At 42.4% G+C, this 23,031-nt stretch overlaps 2 protein-coding genes across 3 annotated transcripts in view; both read left to right on the top strand.

Moving 5' to 3' along the window:
• The first annotated feature begins 1,554 nt into the window (after positions 1 to 1,554).
• On the top strand, positions 1,555 to 7,816 carry LOC100494977 (serine protease 23). Of its 2 annotated transcripts, none has more exons than XM_018096351.2 (2): positions 1,555 to 1,660; positions 5,227 to 7,816. In XM_018096351.2, exon 2 carries the CDS (start codon positions 5,237 to 5,239, stop codon positions 6,278 to 6,280), a length of 1,044 nt encoding a protein of 347 aa, XP_017951840.1. In that variant the 5' UTR covers positions 1,555 to 1,660; positions 5,227 to 5,236; the 3' UTR covers positions 6,281 to 7,816. The 2 variants fall into 2 exon arrangements, with proteins under 2 accessions (XP_017951840.1, XP_031748007.1); XM_031892147.1 differs by lacking the exon at positions 1,555 to 1,660 and adding an exon at positions 2,389 to 3,196.
• An 8,894-nt stretch (positions 7,817 to 16,710) lies between these two features.
• tex11 (testis expressed 11) overlaps positions 16,711 to 23,031 on the top strand; it is a 46,697-nt gene continuing 40,376 nt past the window's right edge. Inside the window, exons 1-4 of the mRNA XM_018096967.2 lie at positions 16,711 to 16,765; positions 18,727 to 18,782; positions 21,987 to 22,105; positions 22,887 to 22,971. Of these exons, the coding sequence (XP_017952456.2) occupies positions 18,743 to 18,782; positions 21,987 to 22,105; positions 22,887 to 22,971 (244 nt within the window). The 5' untranslated portion in view covers positions 16,711 to 16,765; positions 18,727 to 18,742. The remainder of the gene's footprint in view (positions 16,766 to 18,726; positions 18,783 to 21,986; positions 22,106 to 22,886; positions 22,972 to 23,031) is intronic.

Genomic DNA, 23,031 nt, shown 5'->3' on the forward strand with positions numbered 1-23,031 from the left:
TATTGCCCCTGAACTTTACCAGCTAGATCAACTCAGCAACACAGCAACAGACATAGTGGGTAGCACTGCTGCCTTACAGAGCTGGGGTCCAGGTTTTCCCATACCAGTCGTATGTATGTATATATATATATATATAAATATAATAATTAGATATTAACAAGCGGCAGGGGCAATGGAAAAGGAGGACTAGGGGTAGGCAGCAGAGGCTCCTGCCTGGTGCCCCCTAATCATTGCGCCTTAGCAGTTGCCTCTACTGCCTACCCCTAGTGTCAGCCCTGCATACAGTGTCGGACTGGGACCCCAGGGGCCCACCGGAAAACCCTAGACCACTCTCCGATCTATTTTTCCTCCTTTCCTCACCCAACCTCTTTATTCTCCTAGTCCTTTTTATTTACATGCTAGCATCTATTCTTCCATCTATTTCTCCTCTTTGTTCCCATTCAGAAATAGAGAATGAGTATGAAGCAGGCCAAATGGTCAGAAGCAGGAGGGCCCACTGACAGCTGGGCCCACCAGGAGTTTTCCTGGTATCCTGGTGGGCCAGTCCGACACTGAAGTCATATTTGCGATGAAGGACCAGCACTTAATCACTGTAAAAGTGTATTATTTCAATCCACATCACTTGAAACCAAAGTTTACATCATGAATCTTTCAAAAAGGTCTCAAGGGGTCGAAACATTCGATTGGGATGTGGTGTGGAATAATGCACTTTTACAGTAAGTGAATGCTGGTCCCTAACTATATATATATATATATAGTCTGCAGAGAATCGGCACTCACCACATCAAGGCACTCGCCAGGTGCTGACCAAGAGATACAAAGCACATGTATAGAGAGCACTCACGGCATTATAGTGTAGAAAAAGTCTGTTTATTTAGTCACCGCATCAACGCGTTTCGATCCCCACAGCCAGGTACAACCTGAGATTCAAAATCGATTTAGCACAGAGGCTGAAACACTCTACTGTTGCCCAATAAATGGTGAGTGTCTATGGCATCTTAAAGCAGCTTCTTTGGCATTTGCCAGAATCTACAGATTGCCAGTCTGGGCCAGGTTTTAAATCATTCTCTTTCTATTCCGCCCCACACGCTCAGCATACAATTTTGCCAACACAGTTCCTGGAATTTTTCTATCTAGTCACCCTGCTATACTACCCCTGTCTTCATCCTACTCCCCACTACCAACTCTTTATCACTCAGAAGGCAGGTATAAAGGTTACATTAAACAGTCAGTTGCTTTATTTGGAAGCCTTAATCTAGAATGGCAAAGGAACCTGCCAAGCACTGGCAGGCACCAAGTCCAGAATTTCAAAGAAATATTGATTGTACATTTAGACAGATTTGTTTCCTAAGTAGAAGGATTATACCAACAGGTGATATTCAGCAAGTGGATATTGCCTGCTGGTAACATATCTCCCCTATTCATCCTTCTCTCTGGCTCTCAAGCACAGTGTATGCAGCATTCCTGTCATGCAGGAGCTTGTCTGGGACACTCCACTCCCCCAACTCACAGTAGCTGCTGGAAGGTGGAGAAGAAGAGGAGGAGGGAGGAGGAAGGAGAGTTAGGTGACACAAGAGAAATCTGTGGCGGTTGGCGAGAAAGTGGACACAAAACTGTTACTCATTGAGATCCCATTCTAGAAACAAGCTTCCAGCCTTCGGTAAGCTAGCTTACGGATGGGGGTATGGGGGGAATACCCTGACAGAGAGGGTTTTGGATGGGAAAAGAAGGGAAGGAACAAAGGCTATAGAGAGCAACACCAGTAACTGGCATGTGGACTAGTGTTGGGATACTAAGGCAATCATAGAACTATCAGCAATATTTCAATAATGACATATCAGAAATAATATTTTAGCTCTTGCTTTATTTGGGTCTCATCCTGATCTCTGAAGGGCATGGGTCTCATAACATTGGTCTTAGTCCTATTTGTACTGCTTATCATATGGGGTGAAAACTTAGAAAGGGAGAATAAAACAAGGACAGTGATAGAAATGGTAATTTGAAGATAAAACCATGCATTAGTACAGTGATTATGAAGTAGAACAGTAGCAGGTGAATTGAGGCCATTAACTTTTAGTGTAGGAAAAATTCATGAGTTACCCTTTACCACATATATTCATAAAGGCACAAAGTCACTGCAGCATGCATGCCCACATGCCTTATACTTAAAGGGGTTGTTCATCTTTGAGTTAACTTTTAGTATGATATAGATATAGATATTATATATATATAATTATTCCACTTTTTGTTCAGCAGCTCTCCAGTTTGGAGTTTTAACAGTTATCTAGTTGGTAGGGTCCAAATTACCTAAGTGACCAGGCACTAGTTTGAATGAGAGACGGATATATTTATCGGCGAGAACCTAAACAGAAAGAAAAGTAATAAAAAGCAATAACAATAAGATTGTAGCCTTACAGAGCAATAGTTTTTGGCTGCCGGGGTCAGTAACCTCCATTGAAAAGTTGGAAAAACTCAGAAGAAGAAGGCAAATAATTTAAAAACTATAAAAAAATAAATAATGAAGACCAATTGAAAAGTTGCTCACATTGCACATTGACATAGTGGCAAATTGAATCTGCAATATATTTTCAAAAGGAGTATAAAACCCTGTCATATCATATGGTGTCAAAAAATGTCCTTTACCAGATATTAGAAACCACTAGCTTTTTAGCTGCTGCATCACTATACCTCTCAGATAAAGCAGGAGTTCTGAAGGATGGTAAATCATGATGGTACAGGGCACATATTCTGAGATACCAAAAAGCACCCTTTATTGGGGGAAAGAATAGGAGATAGCATGGCAGGATAGTGACAGTACAGCAAGAGGTGATAGTAATGCTTTATATCAGTGCTGCCAAACCTGAAGTCCATATGACAGAAAGGTCTACTTTATAGAAACCAATGGGGCCCAAAAAGTAAATAAAACCAACAGATTTTACTCTCATTGCAGACTCTTACATGCACTGATGCATGACTATGTGGTCTTGGATAGCTGGTAGGGTATTGGAGTCTAGGGAAATGGCACAAACATCAGTTTACAATGTGTCATTGTATGAAGGGGAGTTTCCGAATTAGATCTTCGTCACGAGAGGTGTGCACCACTGAAACTCAGGGGACTACAGACAAAGGCTGACAGACACACACCTGGAGACAATAGGTCTGAGCTAGAGAGAGCCATTATACATCATACAGGCAAGTAAGTAAAGTAACATGGGTGATTTGGATGTGTAAGTTTGGGTATTCTATTTGGGTACAGTAACATACAGTAGGCACAAGGTGATTAGGATGTGCCAGTTTGGGTACTCTCTTTGGGTACAGTAACATACAGTAGGCACAAGGTGATTAGGATGTGCCAGTTTGGGTACAGGGTGATTAGGATGTGCCAGTTTGGGTACAGTAACATACAGTAGGCACTGGGTGATTAGGATGTGCCAGTTTGGGTACTAATCACCCAGTGCCCAGGCACAAGGTGGTTAGGATGTGCCAGTTTGGGTACTCTCTTTGGGTACAGTAACATACAGTAGGCACAAGGTGATTATGATGTGCCAGTTTGGGTACTCTCTTTGGGTACAGTAACATGCAGTAGGCACTGGGTGATTAGGATGTGCCAGTTTGGGTACTCTCTTTGGGTACAGTAACATACAGTAGGCACAAGGTGATTAGGATGTGCCAGTTTGGGTACTCTCTTTGGGTACAGTAACATGCAGTAGGCACAGGGTGATTAGGATGTGCCAGTTTGGGTACTCTCTTTGGGTACAGTAACATGCAGTAGGCACAAGCTGATTAGGATGTGCCAGTTTGGGTACTCTCTTTGGGTACAGTAACATGCAGTAGGCACAAGGTGATTAGGATGTGCCAGTTTGGGTACTCTCTTTGGGTACAGTAACATGCAGTAGGCACAGGGTGATTAGGATATTCCAGTTTGGGTACTCTCTTTGGGTACAGTAACATACAGTAGGCACAAGGTAATTAGGATGTTTCAGTTTGGATACTCTCTTTGGGTACAGTAACATGCAGTAGGCACAGGGTGATTAGAATGTGCCAGTTTGGGTACTCTCTTTGGGTACAGTAACATGCAGTAGGCACAGGGTGATTAGGATATTCCAGTTTGGGTACTCTCTTTGGGTACAGTAACATGCAGTAGGCACAAGGTGATTAGGATGTTCCAGTTTAGGTACTCTCTTTGGGTACAGTAACATACAGTAGGCACAGGGTGATTAGGATGTGCCAGTTTGGGTACTCTCTTTGGGTACAGTAACATACAGTAGGCACAGGGTGATTAGGATGTGCCAGTTTGGGTACTCTCTTTGGGTACAGTAACATACAGTAGGCACAGGGTGATTATGATGTGCCAGTTTGGGTATTCTCTTTGGGTACAGTAACATACAGTAGGCACAAGGTGATTAGGATGTGCCAGTTTGGGTACTCTCTTTGGGTACAGTAACATACAGTAGGCACAAGGTAATTAGGATGTTCCAGTTTGGGTACTCTCTTTGGGTACAGTAACATGCAGTAGGCACAGGGTGATTAGGATGTGCCAGATTGGGAACTCTCTTTGGGTACAGTAACATGCAGTAGGCACAAGGTGATTAGGATGTTCCAGTTTAGGTACTCTCTTTGGGTACAGTAACATGCAGTAGGCACAGGGTGATTAGGATGTGCCAGTTTGGGAACTCTCTTTGGGTACAGTAACATGCAGTAGGCACAAGGTGATTAGGATGTTCCAGTTTAGGTACTCTCTTTGGGTACAGTAACATACAGTAGGCACAGGGTGATTAGGATATGCCAGTTTGGGTACTCTCTTTGGGTACAGTAACATGCAGTAGGCACAGGGTGATTAGGATGTGCCAGTTTGGGTACTCTCTTTGGGTTCGGCAACATGCAGTAGGCATTAGGTGATTAGGATGTGCCAGTTTGGGTACTCTCTTTGGGTACAGTAACATACAGTAGGCATTGGGTGATTAGGATGTGCCAGTTTGGGTACTCTCTTTGGGTTCGGCAACATGCAGTAGGCATTAGGTGATTAGGATGTGCCAGTTTGGGTACTCTTTTTGGGTACAGCAACATACAGTAGGCACTGGGTGGTCAGAGTACACCAGTTTTAAATACATAGTTTTAAGAGGGTGTCCTTTTAGGAACTTCACAAAACACCTAACTGGAACTCAAAAACACAGTAACAATATTTCTAATGTCTGTAATTTATTTTGTTTTTTTTTAAATTAACAGAGCCATAAATATGATCAACCTTGGGATTTTTAATTCTGTCTACGTGTCTTCATTTCTTATTTTGATCGGCGCCTCTGGAATTCCAGTGATAGAAATTATCCCACATCATACATTAAATTTGCCACCCACAAATTTTACAGCTCTTGGTGATCCCCAACTTAATACTGTGTGCAGTGAGCAATGCATAATACAAAAATCACTACAGGACCAATTAGACCAAGTTCAACAGCTGGACTATGAGACCACATATTCCAATGGCAGCCGCACACTAACTACCATAGAGTTGAAATTGCCACAGAATCAAAAGAAGCTAGAAGACAAGAGATCCTATTCGCTGCGGTCTCGGCGGCAAATCTATGGTCCAGATGTAAGGTTTTCCATCCGCAGTCGGAAATTTCTGCAGGACTTCCCTTTTGCAGCAGCTGTGTATGTGTCCACGGGATGTACTGGGGTTCTTGTGACAGAACGGCATGTCTTAACTGCAGCTCATTGCATCCATGATGGCAAAGATTATGTTCAGGGAGCACGTAGGCTGAGAGTCGGCTTTCTTAGGCCAGGAGTAAATCCATCACTGCGTTGGGTGCGTGTCAAATCCACTAGAGTTCCACGCAGATGGATTGGTGCACCTGCAGAACTCAGTATGGATTATGATTATGCTCTTCTGGAACTACGGAGGCCACAATCTCAGCCTCACATGTCTTTGGCAGTCTCTCCTCCTCTGCAGAACTTGGCTGGGGGTAGAGTACACTTCTCAGGTTTTGATAATGACCGTCCTGGGGAGCTAGTGTACCGCTCATGTAGAGTTAAACAACAAACAGCTCACCTGCTTTATCAGCACTGTGATGCACAGCCCGGTGCTAGTGGCTCTGGGGTTTATGGGCGGCTGTGGAATAAAGGTCGCTGGGTAAGAAAGGTCATTGGTATCTTTTCAGGACACCAGTGGGTAGAAGTGTTTGGGCAACCAAGGGAATACAATGTGGCAGTCAGACTTACACCCCCAAAATATGCACAGATCTGCTACTGGATCCGAAGCTCTAGCTGCAAAGATGGATGAGTGACTTGAGCAGGGGCAAACTGGAATACAGCATACAATAGCACTTTCACTGCTACCCATTATGATTGTCTTGTTGTTCTGCTAGTCAAAATAGAAGTTTCTATCAATGCACAAGAGAAAGCTCAACAATTACCAATAATAATAACCTTATTAATTTCTTTGGGATAAACGTTCAAGTTGAATTTCTCTGCCATACTTCCAAACCTGTAGAATAATATAGCTATGTTATGGTCATCATGGTCAATGCTCAACATGAGTCCAGAGCTTAATGACTACAGCAGGCCTCATCAAATGATTTTAAAAAAAGTGTCAAAGAAGTTAAATGTGGGACTGATCAGTGGGAGAGTGAAAGATCTCACCTCCCCATAAAGTGCCTGTGGGCAAGTAATGCACAGAACGGCAAAGCATAAAGACTGCATCTACATTGAAGGAATTCCAGTTATTTATAAAATGTGTTTCCTACTTTTAAACGCATTAATATAACTTTAAAATGTATTATGGGATAGAAGCAAAAAAGTTGCAACAAAACTAAGCTGCCATTATAGGATGGAATTGTCTACCAGCTGGTAACTGCTTCATTTCATTGACACACTTATTTGTTCAATAGGAACAAGACACTTTTACAGTTTAAATAATAAATTATAGAACAAGGGGCAATGAATGAAAGCATTTAGAGATTTGTATTGAGCTGAAACCTAATCCTCCAGAGACTCATCTCAAACCTATTTAAAATTATATGAATTAGCAGCAGATCATTTACTGCAAGATTTACTTTTCATTGTGATTCATGGGTCAATTCAATTAGACTGTGTATCTTGCACTTGAAGTGCGGGATTATTGTTCTGTTCCTATTCATTTAGCAACAAGTGATTACACAAATCAAGTAGGTTATGAATCAGCCTGGATATAATTTATGTGGTTTATAAGTCTACAAATTGCTGGTAAGAAAGAGGCCAAAGTGAAGTAACCAGAATGCCATGATACCATACCTTACTGAGGCCTAGGATCCATCTTAACTTTTAAAGGGAGATCTAAAGTTGTTCAATGTGTCTGTCAGTGCAGCATCAAAAGCTTATTAGAGACACTTTCTGCACATTAGCTGCCTTCCACAAATGGCCATACATGGCAACATCCGCTTGTTGGTGAGGTTACCAAAGAGCGAATCTCACCTAAGGTGGGTGATATCAGACTAGGTGGGTGGCATCAGACTAATAACCCAGGGTCAAACAATCAAACAACAGACAAGAAAATCAATTTAAGGCCAGATACCAGTCGGGTAGGCCAGTGCGATATACGGGCAGATTTCAGCTGCCGATTCGGGTCCTTCAGACTGATTCAGCAGCTTAACCGTGTATTGGCACCCCCCACAGGCCTGCTGATGTGATGGCCCATATACCTGCCATTTTAATTTGATTATAGGTAATAGAGATACTAGGGGAGCCAGACATGCAAAACAATGCACCAAAGATGTAAAGGTGGCCATACATGCTAAGATCACGACCTCGCCAAGCAAGCGGATCTTCTCCATAAATCCCCACTATCCCCACCTATAGGTGGGCGATATCGTGCTAATACAGGCTGATTCAGTTGTTTGGCCCTGGGGCAAACAATCAAAATAGAACAACAGGTATAGGCATTGATTGGTTCCAGGACCTCATCAACGAGTGTTTCCCAATCCGACTAACTTTTTAAACCTGTCTGATCGAGCCAGATGTCGGTCGGGCAGGCCCATCATTAATGCCCATAGATGGGCCGACAAGCTGCCAAATTGGTCTAAGGGACCGATATTGGCATCTAGAATTGGCCCCTGTATCGCCACCTTAACTTAATGGTCTAAATTGTTTTTTGACAACTCCCCTCCTTAATGTACATGTTTGGTAGTGTGACCCGCAATCCAATCACCACCCCTTGCTTTAAGGCTTTGTCAATGAAAATCACCTGGTTTGCTCTTTTGTCCAGGGCCAGAACTAGGGGTAGGCAGAAGAGGCAGCTGCCTAGGGTGCAACAATTGAGGGGCGCCAGACAGGAGCCTCTCTTGCCTACCTCTCTAGTCTGTGCTCCGTTGCGTTTCATATAGGGGGGGGGGGTCGGGGGGTGTTGGGGGGTGTTGCGATACGAAGCGATGCGCAGGTGCAAGGTGGCTGACCAGGTTGCCTAGGGCGCCCGGTCGGCTCGGCCTGCCCCTGCTTGTGTCACAGTTTCTCAAACAACAGTAGGCTGTAAAAGCACAGTGCCGCAATTCCAGGCTACTATGACAAGTGTGTGTGTGTGTTACCACATTCAGTTCAAATTCATGGGGGAGCTTCTTCAGGCATTTTAGCATAGTTTTCCAGCTACTAATAGTCATGGAGCTTAAAAGGGAACTAGGAGCTCCCCATCTTGGATTCTGATAGGACTGCCACTGCACATTCACATTGTGTTCTGAGCAGCTGTTGAGAAGCAAAGCTTAGGGGTCTTTGCAAATTATTCAGTAGAAAAATCACTGAAGCTAAAGTTAAAGAATGGCAGACACTTTAGATTTTTTATTTCTGTGTTAAATGTTATTGTGCGTGGATTGTGTGTTGTTAAGCAACTCATGATTATGGCTACACTGCTCAGCAGTTAGAGGATTACATTTGATCTGTTGCTGCTGTTTATTAAGGTGATAATTTTAAGGGGAACTACCTTAAAATAATACTTTCTGTATGTTGTAGATAGTGGTATTCTAAGACATTCTGAAATTGGTCTGAATTCTGTTTTTTTCCCCCCATTTTTGTTGCACAGGTGTCAGGTGCACAGGGGCATTTCTGCCATAAGGCAAAGTGATTGTGCTCTTTCCACTAGAAATGCAGCCCCCACTCGACCCCTCTGGTGCAGAAAGGGTAAGCACTGGGGTATAAGGGGGAGCTGCATTGCATTATCTGCCTCAGGTTTTAATATGCTAACTGGTTGCTAGGGCTTAATTACCCTTGCAACCAAATACTAGTTATGAAGTTAGAAACATTTATAGTAGAGAGCCTGACTAGAAAGATAAGCAATAAAAAATAATAATAACCATAAAATTAAATCCTTACAGACAATCAATCTGTTTGGTTGCCAGGGTCAGCGAGCCCAACAATTAGATAGATTGGCCAAAAAAGGGGCATTGTAGGAAGGCTAATAATTCTAAAACCATAAGTAATAAAGAATAATAAAGAAGACAAATGGAAATATTGCTAGAGTACATGCATCTATATTTTACTAAAAAAAGTTTATTTAAAGTTAAACTTGAGATGGGAAAATGAGTACATTCTGAAGTATGTGCTAGTTTTTGCCTATCTGGCTCCTGCCTGGCTTCTTTCACCACCCCCAGACTATTCAGATTTAAACTTGAAATTCTGGTCCTCTGTCCAGCCTGAATGATCTATTGTGCTCACTTGAATAGCTTCTCGGCTCAGATGTCTATGGGCCCCACATATCAGGTACAAAAAGAGCCTGATATATATATTTATACCAAACGATGCCAATAGGAAGACTAAGTACAAATGCAAAAAAAAATTGCACTGTATTTGCCTGATTGAATTAATCCATGAATTAAAATAGATGAGTTCTATGAATGATGGTAAACAAATAACATTGTCAGCCTTCTATTATAACATCTGAACTCTCACTTCATGTCTTATACTGGAAATTGTAGCGGGAATGAGAAATGTGTCACCCAATAAATTATCAACTCATTCTGCTCCCCAGGGTTTGGTTGTCCCTCTGTATTTGAGAAAAAATCTAAAATTACAGAAACCCTCTGTATGAATTAAAAATTTTTATTTGTACACAGACACATGTAGTGTAGTATATATAGTCTTCTTTGGGGTGCCCTGTATAATTATATATTTTTAGGCAGCAGTTAGTAGCAAATTCATAAATGCATTCAACTCCCCCTGCCATCAGAACCCACTTTTTCCTCTCAGACCTTAAAATAGACCTTAAAAATATATATATTCTGACAATGACAGGGCCCCATTAAACTTGTGCCACCTATAGGCCCTGATAGCTGCTCAGCTATCTCCTTTTGCTGAGATTTCAGATAAAGTAAGTATAAGGTGTGCACGTGGGTAGGGGGTAAGGGGCAGGCAGTGAGGGGCCCAGAGAGGGGTGTGGGGGCCCCTGGGGTAGCAGTCCCAGTGAGATTTACACCCCCCAGTCCGACCCTAAAGGCAAAAGACCATCATTAAAAGCAGGGCCGCCATCAGAGGGGGAGAGGGGGGTACAATTGCTCCTGCCCAGACGCATTGCAAAACTTACGGAAATTGTATAAGTTACACATAAAATTACACCAAAACGTACGTGATTTATGTAACTTCTGCAAAAACTGCATAGAAAACTATGTAACCGGCCTAGAAACTTAAGTAACTTGAGTATCAAGATAATGCAGAGACGCTTTGCAGGGACAAACTCCTCTGACCAACAATGAATTAAAAAATGTAAGGTAAATTCCACTGCCCCAATGAACTAGACAGTTCATTGAGGGCAGTGGAATTTACCTTACATTTTTATTAGCACACTAATTATTCATTTTAACTATTTATGTGAACTGCTTATTATAGAGTAACATCAGCTGTTTATATTGGGATCCATTTACTGAATAATATCAGCATCTTCTACGTGAACTTTGCAACATCATTGGGCCCCTAGGCTTACGCATTTTACTTAACTTATACAAAAACTTACGTTACTTTCAAAGAATCTTACATATAAACACCACTGACCCCCCAGTTAAAATACAGGTGTAGGACCCATTATCCAGAATGCTCGGGACCAAGTGTATTCTGGATAAGGGGTCTTTCCATAATTTGGATCTTCATACCTTAAGTCTACTAAGAAATCAATAAAACATTAATTAAACTCAATAGGATTATTGTACATCCAATAAGGATTAATTATATCTTAGTTGAGATCAAATACAAAGCACTGTTTTATTTTTACAGAGAAAAAGGAAATCAATTTTAAAAATCTGAATTATTTGATTAAAATGGGATCTATGGGAGACAGGCATTCCGTAATTCGGAGCTTTCTGGATATCGGGTTTCCGGATAACGGATCCCATACCTGTACTGACTTATTATCATAATTATTTTTACTGTTTTTATAAACTACTACTGACTAGTTATTGGCCTCATAGCAAGATCATTGCAGTTTAAGTAACTTATGTAAAAACTTATGTAACTTTTATATCAATCAATGGCAGCACAGAGCAGGGGCAGATAGGTGGGAAGGGGTTAAACTCCACTGATCCCCTATAACCTGAATGACTTATTAGTACATTAATCAGTGGAACTCCTTATAATAGAGCAGTGATCCCCAACTCAGGGGTAGCATGTTGCTCACCAACCCTTTGGATGTTGCTCTCAGTGCCCCCAAACCAGGTAGTCATTTTTGAATTCCTGACTTGGCACGTTTTGGTTGCATACAAACAATACTACCAAATAAAGCCTCCTATAAGCTGATAGTGTGCAAAGAGGCTCCCTAATAGCCAATCTTAGCCCTTATTTGGCCCCTCCATAAACTTTTATGTGTTGCTCCCCAAGGCTTTTTACATTTGACTGTGGCTCATGAGTAAGAAAGGTTGGGAACCCCTGTTATAGAGTGACATCAGCTGTTTATATTGCACACACAAGGGCATGGCCAAAATTCGTCTGCTGCGTACTTGTGCGGGGCCCCAAAGTTTCTGATGGCGGCCCTAATTACAAGGTGTGCTAAAACCACATAAAGGTTTGGTCTGTCTTCCTGCAGAATAACCCTCATAAAATAAATTTCATTTGGCCTCTAAACCTTATTAGTTTCTCTATGGCTGTAAACTGTGCCTTTATTCAGGGTGCGTTCTAACCAGTGATTTATACATTATATAAAGGTTGTGCCACTTTAATGTGCTTAGAACATGCCCAGAGCATCATGCAGTTCGATGTCTAATTCTGATTTAATTACTTAATGATTTATTGTCAACTGACTATTAAAGTAAGGGTTTAACACTGATCCAGGTAAAAAAATGCTCCATTTATAAAAACATCTTGACACACAGCCAGCTTTCCACATTTACACAAAAACTAACTAATTCTTGTCTCCCAGTTTTACTTGCTATATTTCTGCACAGTATTAAACACTTTTATCACTTACTTTATTTGCCCACCTATGCCAAAATCATATGCAAAAGAATGAGTGAGCCAGTTAAACATGTTTGCCCAAATCAGGTTGATAAATTGTGGGGACAGGTGCTAACATCTATGCTAAATGAATATGTCTACAATCACACTAAATTAATATTTTTAATTCATTTGGATGCTATATTATTTCTGTTAATCTTGTTTCCAATCTTTCTTCCTGTCTTTGCTGCTCTCTAGTGGTTGATACAATAAATACATCCATACACTTTATCTGTGCTGCTGTACTTTCAGCCAGTGGAGTATACAGGTCCTTCTCAAAAAATTTGCATATTGTGATAAAGTTCATTATTTTCTGTAATGTACTGATAAACATTAGACTTTCATATATTTTAGATTCATTACACACAACTGAAGTAGTTCAAGCCTTTTATTGTTTTAATATTGATGATTGTGGCATACAGCTCATGAAAACCCAAAATTCCTATCTCAAAAAATTAGCATATCATGAAAAGGTTCTCTAAACGAGCTATTAACCTAATCATCTGAATCAACTAATTAACTCTAAACACCTGTAAAAGATTCCTGAGGCTTTTAAAAACTCCCAGCCTGGTTCATTACTCAAAACCGCAATCATGGGTAAGACTGATGCCACATGCGGCGTAGGGCTGATTTTTTCGGCAAGCGGAAAAACGCTTGCCGAAAAAATCAGCCCTACGCCGCATGTGGCATCAGCCTAAGACTGCCGACCTGACTGCTGTCCAGAAGGCCATCATTGACATTGACAAGAGGGTAAGACACAGAAAGAAATTTCTGAACGAATAGGCTGTTCCCAGAGTGCTGTATCAAGGCACCTCAGTGGGAAGTCTGTGGGAAGGAAAAAGTGTGGCAGAAAACGCTGCACAACGAGAAGAGGTGACCGGGCCCTGAGGAAGATTGTGGAGAAGGACCGATTCCAGACCTTGGGGGACCTACGGAAGCAGTGGACTGAGTCTGGAGTAGAAACATCCAGAGCCACCGTGTACAGGCATGTGCAGGAAATGGGCTACAGGTGCCGCATTCCCCAGGTCAAGCCCCTTTTGAACCAGAAACAGCGGCAGAAGCGCCTGACCTGGGCTACAGAGAAGCAGCACTAGACTGTTGCTCAGTGGTCCAAATTTTTTTTTTTGGATGAAAGCAAATTTTGCATGTCATTCGGAAATCAAGGTGCCAGAGTCTGGAGGAAGACTGGGCAGAGGGAAATGCCAAAATGCCTGAAGTCCAGTGTCAAGTACTCACAGTCAGTGATGGTCTGGGGTGCCATGTCAGCTGCTGGTGTTGGTCCACTGTGTTTTATCAAGGGCAGGGTCAATGCAGCTAGCTATCAGGAGATTTTGGAGCACTTCATGCTTCCATCTGCTGAAAAGCTTTATGGAGATGAAGATTTCATTTTTCAGCACGACCTGGCACCTGCTCACAGTGCCAAAACCACTGGTAAATGGTTTACTGACCATGGTATTACTGTGCTCAATTGGCCTGCCAACTCTCCTGACCTGAACCCCATAGAGAATCTGTGGGATATTGTGAAGAGAAAGTAGAGAGACACAAGACCCAACACTCTGGATGAGCTTAAGGCCGCTATTGAAGCATCCTGGGCCTCCATAACACCTCAGCAGTGCCACAGGCTGATTGCCTCCATGCCACGCCACATTGAAGCAGTCATTTCTGCAAAAGGATTCCCGACCAAGTATTGAGTGCATAACTGAACATAATTATTTGAAGGTTGATTTTTTTTGTATTAAAAACAATTTTCTTTTATTGGTCGGATGAAATATGCTAATTTTTTGAGATAGGAATTTTGGGTTTTCATGAGCTGTATGCCACAATCATTAATATTAAAACAATAAAAGGCTTGAACTACTTCAGTTGTGTGTAATGAATCTAAAATATATGAAAGTCTAATGTTTATCAGTACATTACAGAAAATAATGAACTTTATCACAATATGCTAATTTTTTGAGAAGGACCTGTACATGAAGAAAGCAGGTAAGCTGACTCTAACTGTACCACCAACAACCCAGGCATATTTCATGATGATGGTTTTTCCCTGGTACTGAATATATGAGCGTATTGCATTATGAAGTGCTTGAGCAGACAGAAGTAGGTATGCTCTGCAAGGTATACCCTCTTAGAATCGATCAAGTCTCTGGTTGGGGTGATAATGGACAAGAAAATGCCATTGCAGGTCAGGGCCAAGGATCAGTCAAGTTATGCCCTTCCATTCGTCAATCATGCAGGACTGTGGTGGGGAGAAGACATGGCTCTAATAGGCTTAGGGCTGTGACACACGGGGAGATTAGTTGTGCCGTGACAAATCTCCCTTGTTGCGGGCGACTAATCTCCATGAAATGCTATCCCACTGGCTAGAATGTAAATCGCCGGTGGGATGGCATACGCAGCGGTGCGATTTGCCGAAGTTGCCTTGAGAGGAAACTTCTGTGACTTCTGCAAATCGCGGTGCTGCGTATGCCATCCCACTGGCGATTTACATTCTAGCCAGTGGGATGGCATTTCGGGGAGATTAGTCGCCCACGACAAGGGAGATTTGTAGCGGCGTGACTAATCTCCCCGTGTGTCACAGCCCTTAAAATGGTGTTAAGATTGATACTGTAGTCTGTGGACAGAATCTAGCACTGTATCCCAAACCCTGAGTAAATGCACAAGGCTGCCTAGGAAAAAGGTGAGGGCCAGAGATCAGGATGGAAGTAACACATTAGCTTTGGAGAAGGAAGTTGAACTCCAGAAACAGGAGTTTGCTTCTTAAGGGCAGTGGCACACATGGAGCTTAGTCGGCCCCACAACAAATCTTCGTTGTCACAGGCGACTAATCTCCCTGCAATGCCATCCACTGGCTAGAATGTAAATCGCCGATGGGATGGTATACGCTTGCTGCAATATCCCGAAGTTTCCTCTCAAGACAACTTCAGGCGACTTCGGGACATTGCAGCGACGCGTATGCCATTCCACTGGCGATTTACATTCTAGCCGGTGGGATGGCATTGCAGGGAGATTTGTTGCAATCTCTATGTGTGCCAATGACCAATGTGAAGACACATGGAGCTACTAGTAGCAGCTACTTGTTGTGGCTACTAAAATAGACAATGCTAATCATTTACTGATAATTGTCTTTATGTGTGTTTTAGCGGAAGCAGTTCTAAATATTGTCTATGGCAAGGTCATTTCTGGAGTTAAGTAAACATGAAAGTAGCTGCTACTAGTAGCTCACTGTGTTTTCACCCTTAGGGCTCTGGCACACGGGGAGATTAGTCGCCCGCAACAAAACTCCCTGTTCGCGGGCGACTAATCTCCCCGGATTGCCATCCCACCGGCGAAAATGTAAATCGCTGGTGGGATGGCATACGCGGTGGCGTGATTTCAGTATGCCACGTATGCCATCCCACCGGCGACTTACATTTTCGCTGGTGGGATGGCATTTCGGGGAGATTAGTTGCCCGAGACACGGGAGATTTGTCGCAGGCGACTAATCTCCCCGTGTGCCAGAGCCCTAAAGGATAGCAACAACGTCCTTGACAATCATACTTGACACCATTCTACTACTCATAATAGTGCTAAATAAAATGGTGCACATGGATGGCAGTCCCATAGAAAGAACTTTGTTACACTGTCACTGCGCAGCATTATATTGTACAGCTTAATCATTCTCTAAACAAACCCAGAATTGAGGCTCAAAATGAAGTTGCCAGACTATATTGGAGGCAATGTAAGTGCAAAGCATGCTGAAATAAATGTAGCCCTAGCCCCTATATATAGGGACCTGTGTATATGGACTCATGTAATCCTGTTCTTACTAACATAGTTCAGACTCCATGATTTCAATTTGAAATAGAAATATTAGACAGTTGACAGAGGAGACATTATCCCTATTGACATATATTACATATTGACAAATAGAAAGACAAGGTCGCAGTGAAGGTCACAGTGAAATTTTTTTTAATCTGTTCATGCCATTGCTTTGTTTTGCTGTTCTGTGATACTATAAAGCAGACATGAAGATTTTCCAGATGTCACTCCCTTCACAGTGAACATGCTCAGTCTACTCCTTGCCTACATAAATATTATCCCTCATAGTAAGAAATATGCTTTTGTCTTTCTTTATTTGAGCATTTCTGTAGGAAAAAAAAAGCTTAAATTAAGTAAGGCTTCAATCTTGCTGTAATGGGCCCAGCCTGCTGGGCTATTCACTCTGAGTAACCCTGTTTTACTGTGTGGTTCTGTGGCTGGGACTTAGCTCCGCCCCTTCCTTAATAAGCAGCTGTGAGGAGAATCAGAGCAGGGAATCCCCTCAGATATAGAGAGCAGGGAATCCCCTCAGGTATAGAGAGCAGGTTCTCTTCCTGTTTGTGTAGATATGTGAGAATCTGTCAGTCCGTATGGATGGTGTATAACTTGTGAATGCAAATGTGTGTGTTTGTGCATGTGTGTGACAGTTTTATAATATCTGTGCCTGTGTGTGAGAGGTAGTGTTGCCACCTGCCCGCCTGGCAAAACATACAAACATAGGGAGACTGGTAATTGTTTTCCAGAATGTGGCAATTCTAGTGTGAGAGGATTATACAAACAAAATATTTTATGCATATATGTGTGAGAGGGAGAATATACATGCCGTTGTGAATTTATATAAGGGTTTGTGTATTATAAGATATAATAGCAGACAGGGCCTTTCAAGCTCAGTCATGAGGTGTAGAGAGATGAAACACTGGAATTGCCCCCCCAGCGAATTGCAGAAAATAACCCAACCCCATGTCATGAGGGAGATAATAAGCAATTTCAGGCCTTTTTGAGACCTTATTTCATGTTATCATTAAGCGTGAAGGCCTAAAAACACCGGGACTGGATTATTATCTCCCTCATGAGATAGCGCTGCATTTTGCCATGCCTATTACCCTTAAACCGGCCATACACACACCGATAATATCGTACAAACCTCGTTTTCACTTCACGAAAATATCCGCCCTATGCCTCGTCTGCCATCAGCCTAATGCACAAGTGAAAATGCATTGATTCAGCCTGATTTAATGAATTATATGGGGCATTACCATGTGGTGACGAAAGGTTTTACTTTTATGGCTTTAGCTTGTTGTACCTACAGATGCAACCAGGACCAGATTTGTGGAGAGGCAACAAAGGCCCGGGCCTAGGGAGGCAGAAATTTAGGGGCAGCATGCCACCCCGCCGCAACAAAATTTTTTAATTTTGCACCCATAGGGAGAAATGGGGACCTTTCCCCACTGCTCCGTATTGGAGTTGAACTATTTGCGCATGCGCAATCGCTGCCGGGGGGGGGGGTGTGGAGTTCGCACATGCGCGCTCGGGGAGGAGAGGGGGGGCGGCCTAGGGGCACACGGAACACAAATCCGGCGCTGGATGCAACTGATTTGCAACTGGTGAAGTAAATGGTTGTTGGGAGGGTAATGATTTATCCCTGTCAATACCACAGTGGAATAAACTGGAGATCCACACAGCACTTATAGATGAAGTCAGGAACCATTTATTTAAAGCCACATTCACAGAATCTTTACAACTTTATTCACATACAGGGTCGGAAAAATCCCGGTGGGCCCCGACGGCCCAGACCCGACTCTTGCAGCGCTCCACCTACCCGACCACTCCTCCCCTGACGTGTTAAATTTACGCTCTCGGGGTAGGACGTCGGGTGGGGGGCCCTGCGAGGGGGGTTGGGGGGCCTGCCCCCCCGGTGGGCCCTTCACCCCCCTTACATCCCCCATACATTCATACACCCTTAGTTGTTATAACAGATCAGTGAGTAAGATATCACAGCAGACAGATGTTTCAAGTGTGTCAACAGACATCCTGCTGCCCTGAAGATATCTAGCATAAATGGACAAAAATAAAGATTTAGGGCAGCTTAACCTCCCTAAAAAGTAAAAAACATATTTACATGTGACTTATTCAGTATAACTCCCAACATTTAAATTTCCAAATGCAGACCAAATTAGTCCCACACCTGGCTCATCCTAGCCACACTCAGCTACACCCAACACTCCCAAATCTTCCTTTAACCCATTATTTGTTGAAAAACCCCTTCCCTTTTTCAGGCCTCTAGACCGTCTGTCAAACAACTGTGACTCTGGGAGATATGGGCAGTGCCTCAGTTAATACCTTCAGCATACCTGAAAACTAGGGACCTTAAACTGTAAACTCCACTGGGGCACAGATTAATGTGACTAATGTATAACCCCTGTAATGTTTCTCTGTGCGCATAATAATGTACTCCTGGGCTCTATAATCTGCTAAATGAATTTCTTTCTCTAGAGGTTTTGGTTGATTGATGAAAATGGAGGATGGGTCGTCTTTGAAAAGAATAACAGGTAACATTCATGTATAAAAATGGTCCCATTGCTTGACATTTATTGCTTTTTTTAAAATGAAATAAAATATACTTGTAAACACTGACAAATAAGCACACATTCTTCCCTTATGGCAGCCCACCTTTGGCCTGTAATACATTTTTAATCCTAAGCAAAATGCAGAGTACAACAGTGCTCTGGATGCAAGAGATGTGTAAATTAATATGATTTTGTACTACTTGGTGCTCTTGCATCTGCATACCCCCCAACATTTGAAAAATTAAAAGAGGGACAAAAAGATTTGGCGTGCAGCGCAGCAAATTTTTGACCACGCCTACTTTTGTGGCCACGCCCCAACTACCACCGCAAGTGTGCTATACCCTCATACTGTACTACTTAAGGAAAGCAATATAGCAACTACATATAAAATACAAATATAGAGAGAAGGCAGTCAGTTGAGAGTTATAAGTGAGTTATAACTATCTACCAGTTTTGCCTCCCCATACACAGTGCCCCCAAAGGCCCAATAGATAGTACCCCCCATGCACAGTGCCCCCAATTGCCCCCATACACAGTGCCCCCAACTGCCCCCATAGACAGTACCCCCATACACAGTGCCCCAATTGCCCCCATAGACAGTACCCCCCATACACAGTGCCCCAAATTGCCCCCATAGACAGTACCCCCCATTCACAGTGCCCCCATAGACAGTACCCCTAATACACAGTGCCCCCGAGTGCCCCCATAGACACTCCTCCTTCTTCAGTGGCTGCTGTTCCTTATGCGGCGGCGACAGGCCCTTTTATAAGGTTGCGCCCTGTGCGTACGTGTGACATCAATACATACGGGGCGCAACCTTATGAAAGGGCCTGTCGCTGCCGCATAAGGAGCAGAAGCTGCACGAGCTAGCGCATCCCGCTGTCAGGGATAGTTCCATGAATGTCCCGCATTTCTGTAATCTATTACGGAAATGCAGGACAGTGATGGAACTATCTGGGACAGCGGGATGCGCTATTAAAACCGGGACAGTTGGGGGTGTGTGCATCTGGGGCATAAGTAAATGACCTGTATAGCCTAAAATACACTGATAAAATTCACCTTTTTTGCCTGCCATTAACTTTACTTACAGCTGCCTGAAACTACTCATACGGAACTATGTAAACCCCAGAATACTCAATTTTTGGGCTAAAATCCATCTGCACATGTGCAGGTGGTTTCTGCTTAGATTCTCAATAGCTGCAAGGACCACACTGAGCATGTGAGTGTCAAAGCAAAATCCAAGAGGGTAAGAATGTGTGACAACTTTGAAGTCCCGGATCATGCTGCTATTGAGATGCTGAATCATTGCTGGTGCAATAAGCTCAGTATATAAAATATGGCATTTCTAGCCATATTCAGTTTTAGGATTTAGTTCTCCTTTAAATTCAGCTGAAGCTGTAACCTTTGCTATGAGTAATATTAAAGGGCACACATGTAATCCAGTTGAAGAATGTTTTTCAGCTTCATCATACTCCTGATTCTTTAGCAACCTCTTAATGATTCTAACTGAGACACTGGCAGTAAAAAGGGAAGAGAGTTTATTATACAAAGATTCAATCAGACCTTGTCTTTATTCATTCATCATTCTCAGTTTAATAACAAAGCTATTGATTTAAAAAAAAATAAAGGAAAACTGGGTCATATTATATGACTTATTGGGCAAGTGTCCTAAGTATAATGTATCTTTCAGGGATAGGGACAGAAAACCAAGCACATTAGCCACAAGATTAATGGTATTTTTAATTTTTAATTGAGGATTTTGTATCTTTACAGTTACACTAACCTCAACAACACCCTCATTTATTTTTTTTAAAAATTAATACACTTTAAAATACTATTTATTCACTTAGTAAAACAGAGGATTACAAAGACTATCCCTAGTGCATGCAACATTACTAGCAGGTGAGATTCTAATCTTTCCAAGCCAACTAATAATAATCAGCTTCCCCTCCTCCAAGTCTATCAAAGGACATGTAAAAATGTAATCAGTGAACGGCCTCATTGAAATCTTTTAATACCTGCCATTCTGGTTGTTCAGGCTGCAGCATCACCTTAGAGGAGAAGGAAAGGGTTAAAATGGCAACCCCATAACTAGAAAGGCCTCATGTGCCCATAGCTGATCGCTACCTTTTTTTTAGCTTTTTAGCCTCTTTATTTCCTGCACTCACCGACTTTAGTAACCGCTATATCGCGCATATTGTGGCCAACATGTTGGATACTGAAATTAGTCTAACATGGCGCCGTGTAAGTAAACGCACCTGCGCAAATCTTCTCCCTCCCCCAAGACGCGAGCACGACCTACTCTCCTCTATGCTAACTGTGCACTGCGCAAACACAGGCACGAGCTTGCTAGCGAGGCGCACTTCTGTTTCTTGTCAATGCGCATGCGCTTACTGAGGAGCTGGTCTTAGTCTTGGTGCAGGAACGATGCATTATGGGAATCCTCTTTACACAGCTCAGCGTTTTTTCTTCCTATTTGGCTTCTGATCATCTAAACAGGCAAAATGTGGGGAGACTTATGGGCATTATTGAGACAATTGAAGGTATGCCTGCAGCTTGAGATTAACTCTTTATTAGCCTTTCCTTCTCCTTTAATTACTTGGATTTCCTTTGGCTGTTGGCTCCTGGGCATGCTCAGTTTTTCTCAGCTCGGATTACTAAACACACCCTCCATTCTAGCAGCCAATGAAAAGATGGCATTGCTGGTTCCCATATAAACTCAGCTCCATCTATCGGCTCCCATTGTTTTCCCCTAACCTCCTCTCCTGAGCTTAGCTTAACTATTACAGTGCTCGAACAAAGTAGACCTTTTATCAAAGACAGTTCCGCCTGTGTGAGCCTGCATCCTTGATGAAATTTATGCTGAATAAGGGTCTGTGTGTGTATGCTGTTTGCAGATTTAAATGTAACTGATAAAAATGTGGGAATGGCCACCAGGTGAAAGCTGATATTTGTTTTAAGAAAATTGTGATGGTGCTGGCAAACAAAGGGGATATATGCAGTACAAATGATACCATTCATTCTACTTTCATTCCCATGGGTTGATGCTATTGTTTTTGAATTGACTACAGGCTGCAATAAGAACATGAGGAAAAGGGATAACTGGGCAAATTCATCTCTTCAAAGATAGGCCTGTGCTTTCTTCTATCTGTAATGTGATCACTTTTTAAAGCTTTTTGATTCCAGGTCTTATTACTGACTTGATGGGGAGACCACTACCATCAGCTGTGAGTGAGATTATTGATCAGCTGTACAAAGAGATAGAATATCTGGGGGAAAATGGAATCCAGTGTTCGAATGCTCAGGTAGGGAACAGACCACTAATCAGCAAATATCTGCAAACGTTATATGGGAATTGTAGAATTCTCTCTTTCTCAATATATATAAGCGCAGGGCTGTCTTTAGGGTTGGAGCAGGAGACAGTCCTGTTAAGGGTCCCAGTCCAGAAAAGAATTGTCTGAATCCTTTTACTTCAAAAGTAGAGGGGGCTTCTTGGACATAACTTTATATGGATGAGATTCTTAGATTTTCCTTCTTTATAGCTTGACCTGTCCTTAAACATAAATCTACAAATGTGGGCTTGAGTAAGGGAATTCAATTTTGTTTACACCAAAACTTTATTTTCATTTTCATATTGTCAGACATATCTGTTAAAACATTTGTTGTAGTATTTTGTTTTACATTCATGTCTTTGCTAAAAACTTTTAGCTTATACCTGTTTTCTTTGGGCCTTGTGAAAGATAGCTTTCACTGCAAGTAGTTTGCCAACATTGTCATTCTTTGTTGGCTCCTGGGTGGTCCATAGTTTTGTTGTTCGATTTCTTGGTTTTGTTGGTTTTGAAAGTACTGGGATGCTTCAATTAGTAATGGATGTTCCCTGAGTGTTTCCATATCATACCATGTGATTTGCCTAAACGGCGGGGGGGGGGGGGGCAATGCACATGCGTGAGTTGGGCGACAAAAGTGGGGTGGCCTCGGGGCACCCTAATGAGAAATCCGGCCCTGCACACACTCACTGCACCTTAGCACAACACTTTATGCTAGTTACAGTTATCACGGCTTACACAATTTCAGTTCATCTTTTAGGTTGACGAATGTGCTATCAATTTGTGGAACTGGGGTGTAACAAAGAGGGCAGAAGACTCCATTACTGAGGATGACAGAGCTAGAGGTAAGAATTGACACCAGGACTGATGTTACTGATGAAAGAAATACATCCTTGCTGATTCAC

The sequence above is a fragment of the Xenopus tropicalis genome, chromosome 8 (assembly GCF_000004195.4).
Source record: "Xenopus tropicalis strain Nigerian chromosome 8, UCB_Xtro_10.0, whole genome shotgun sequence".
Taxonomy (NCBI): domain Eukaryota; kingdom Metazoa; phylum Chordata; class Amphibia; order Anura; family Pipidae; genus Xenopus; species Xenopus tropicalis.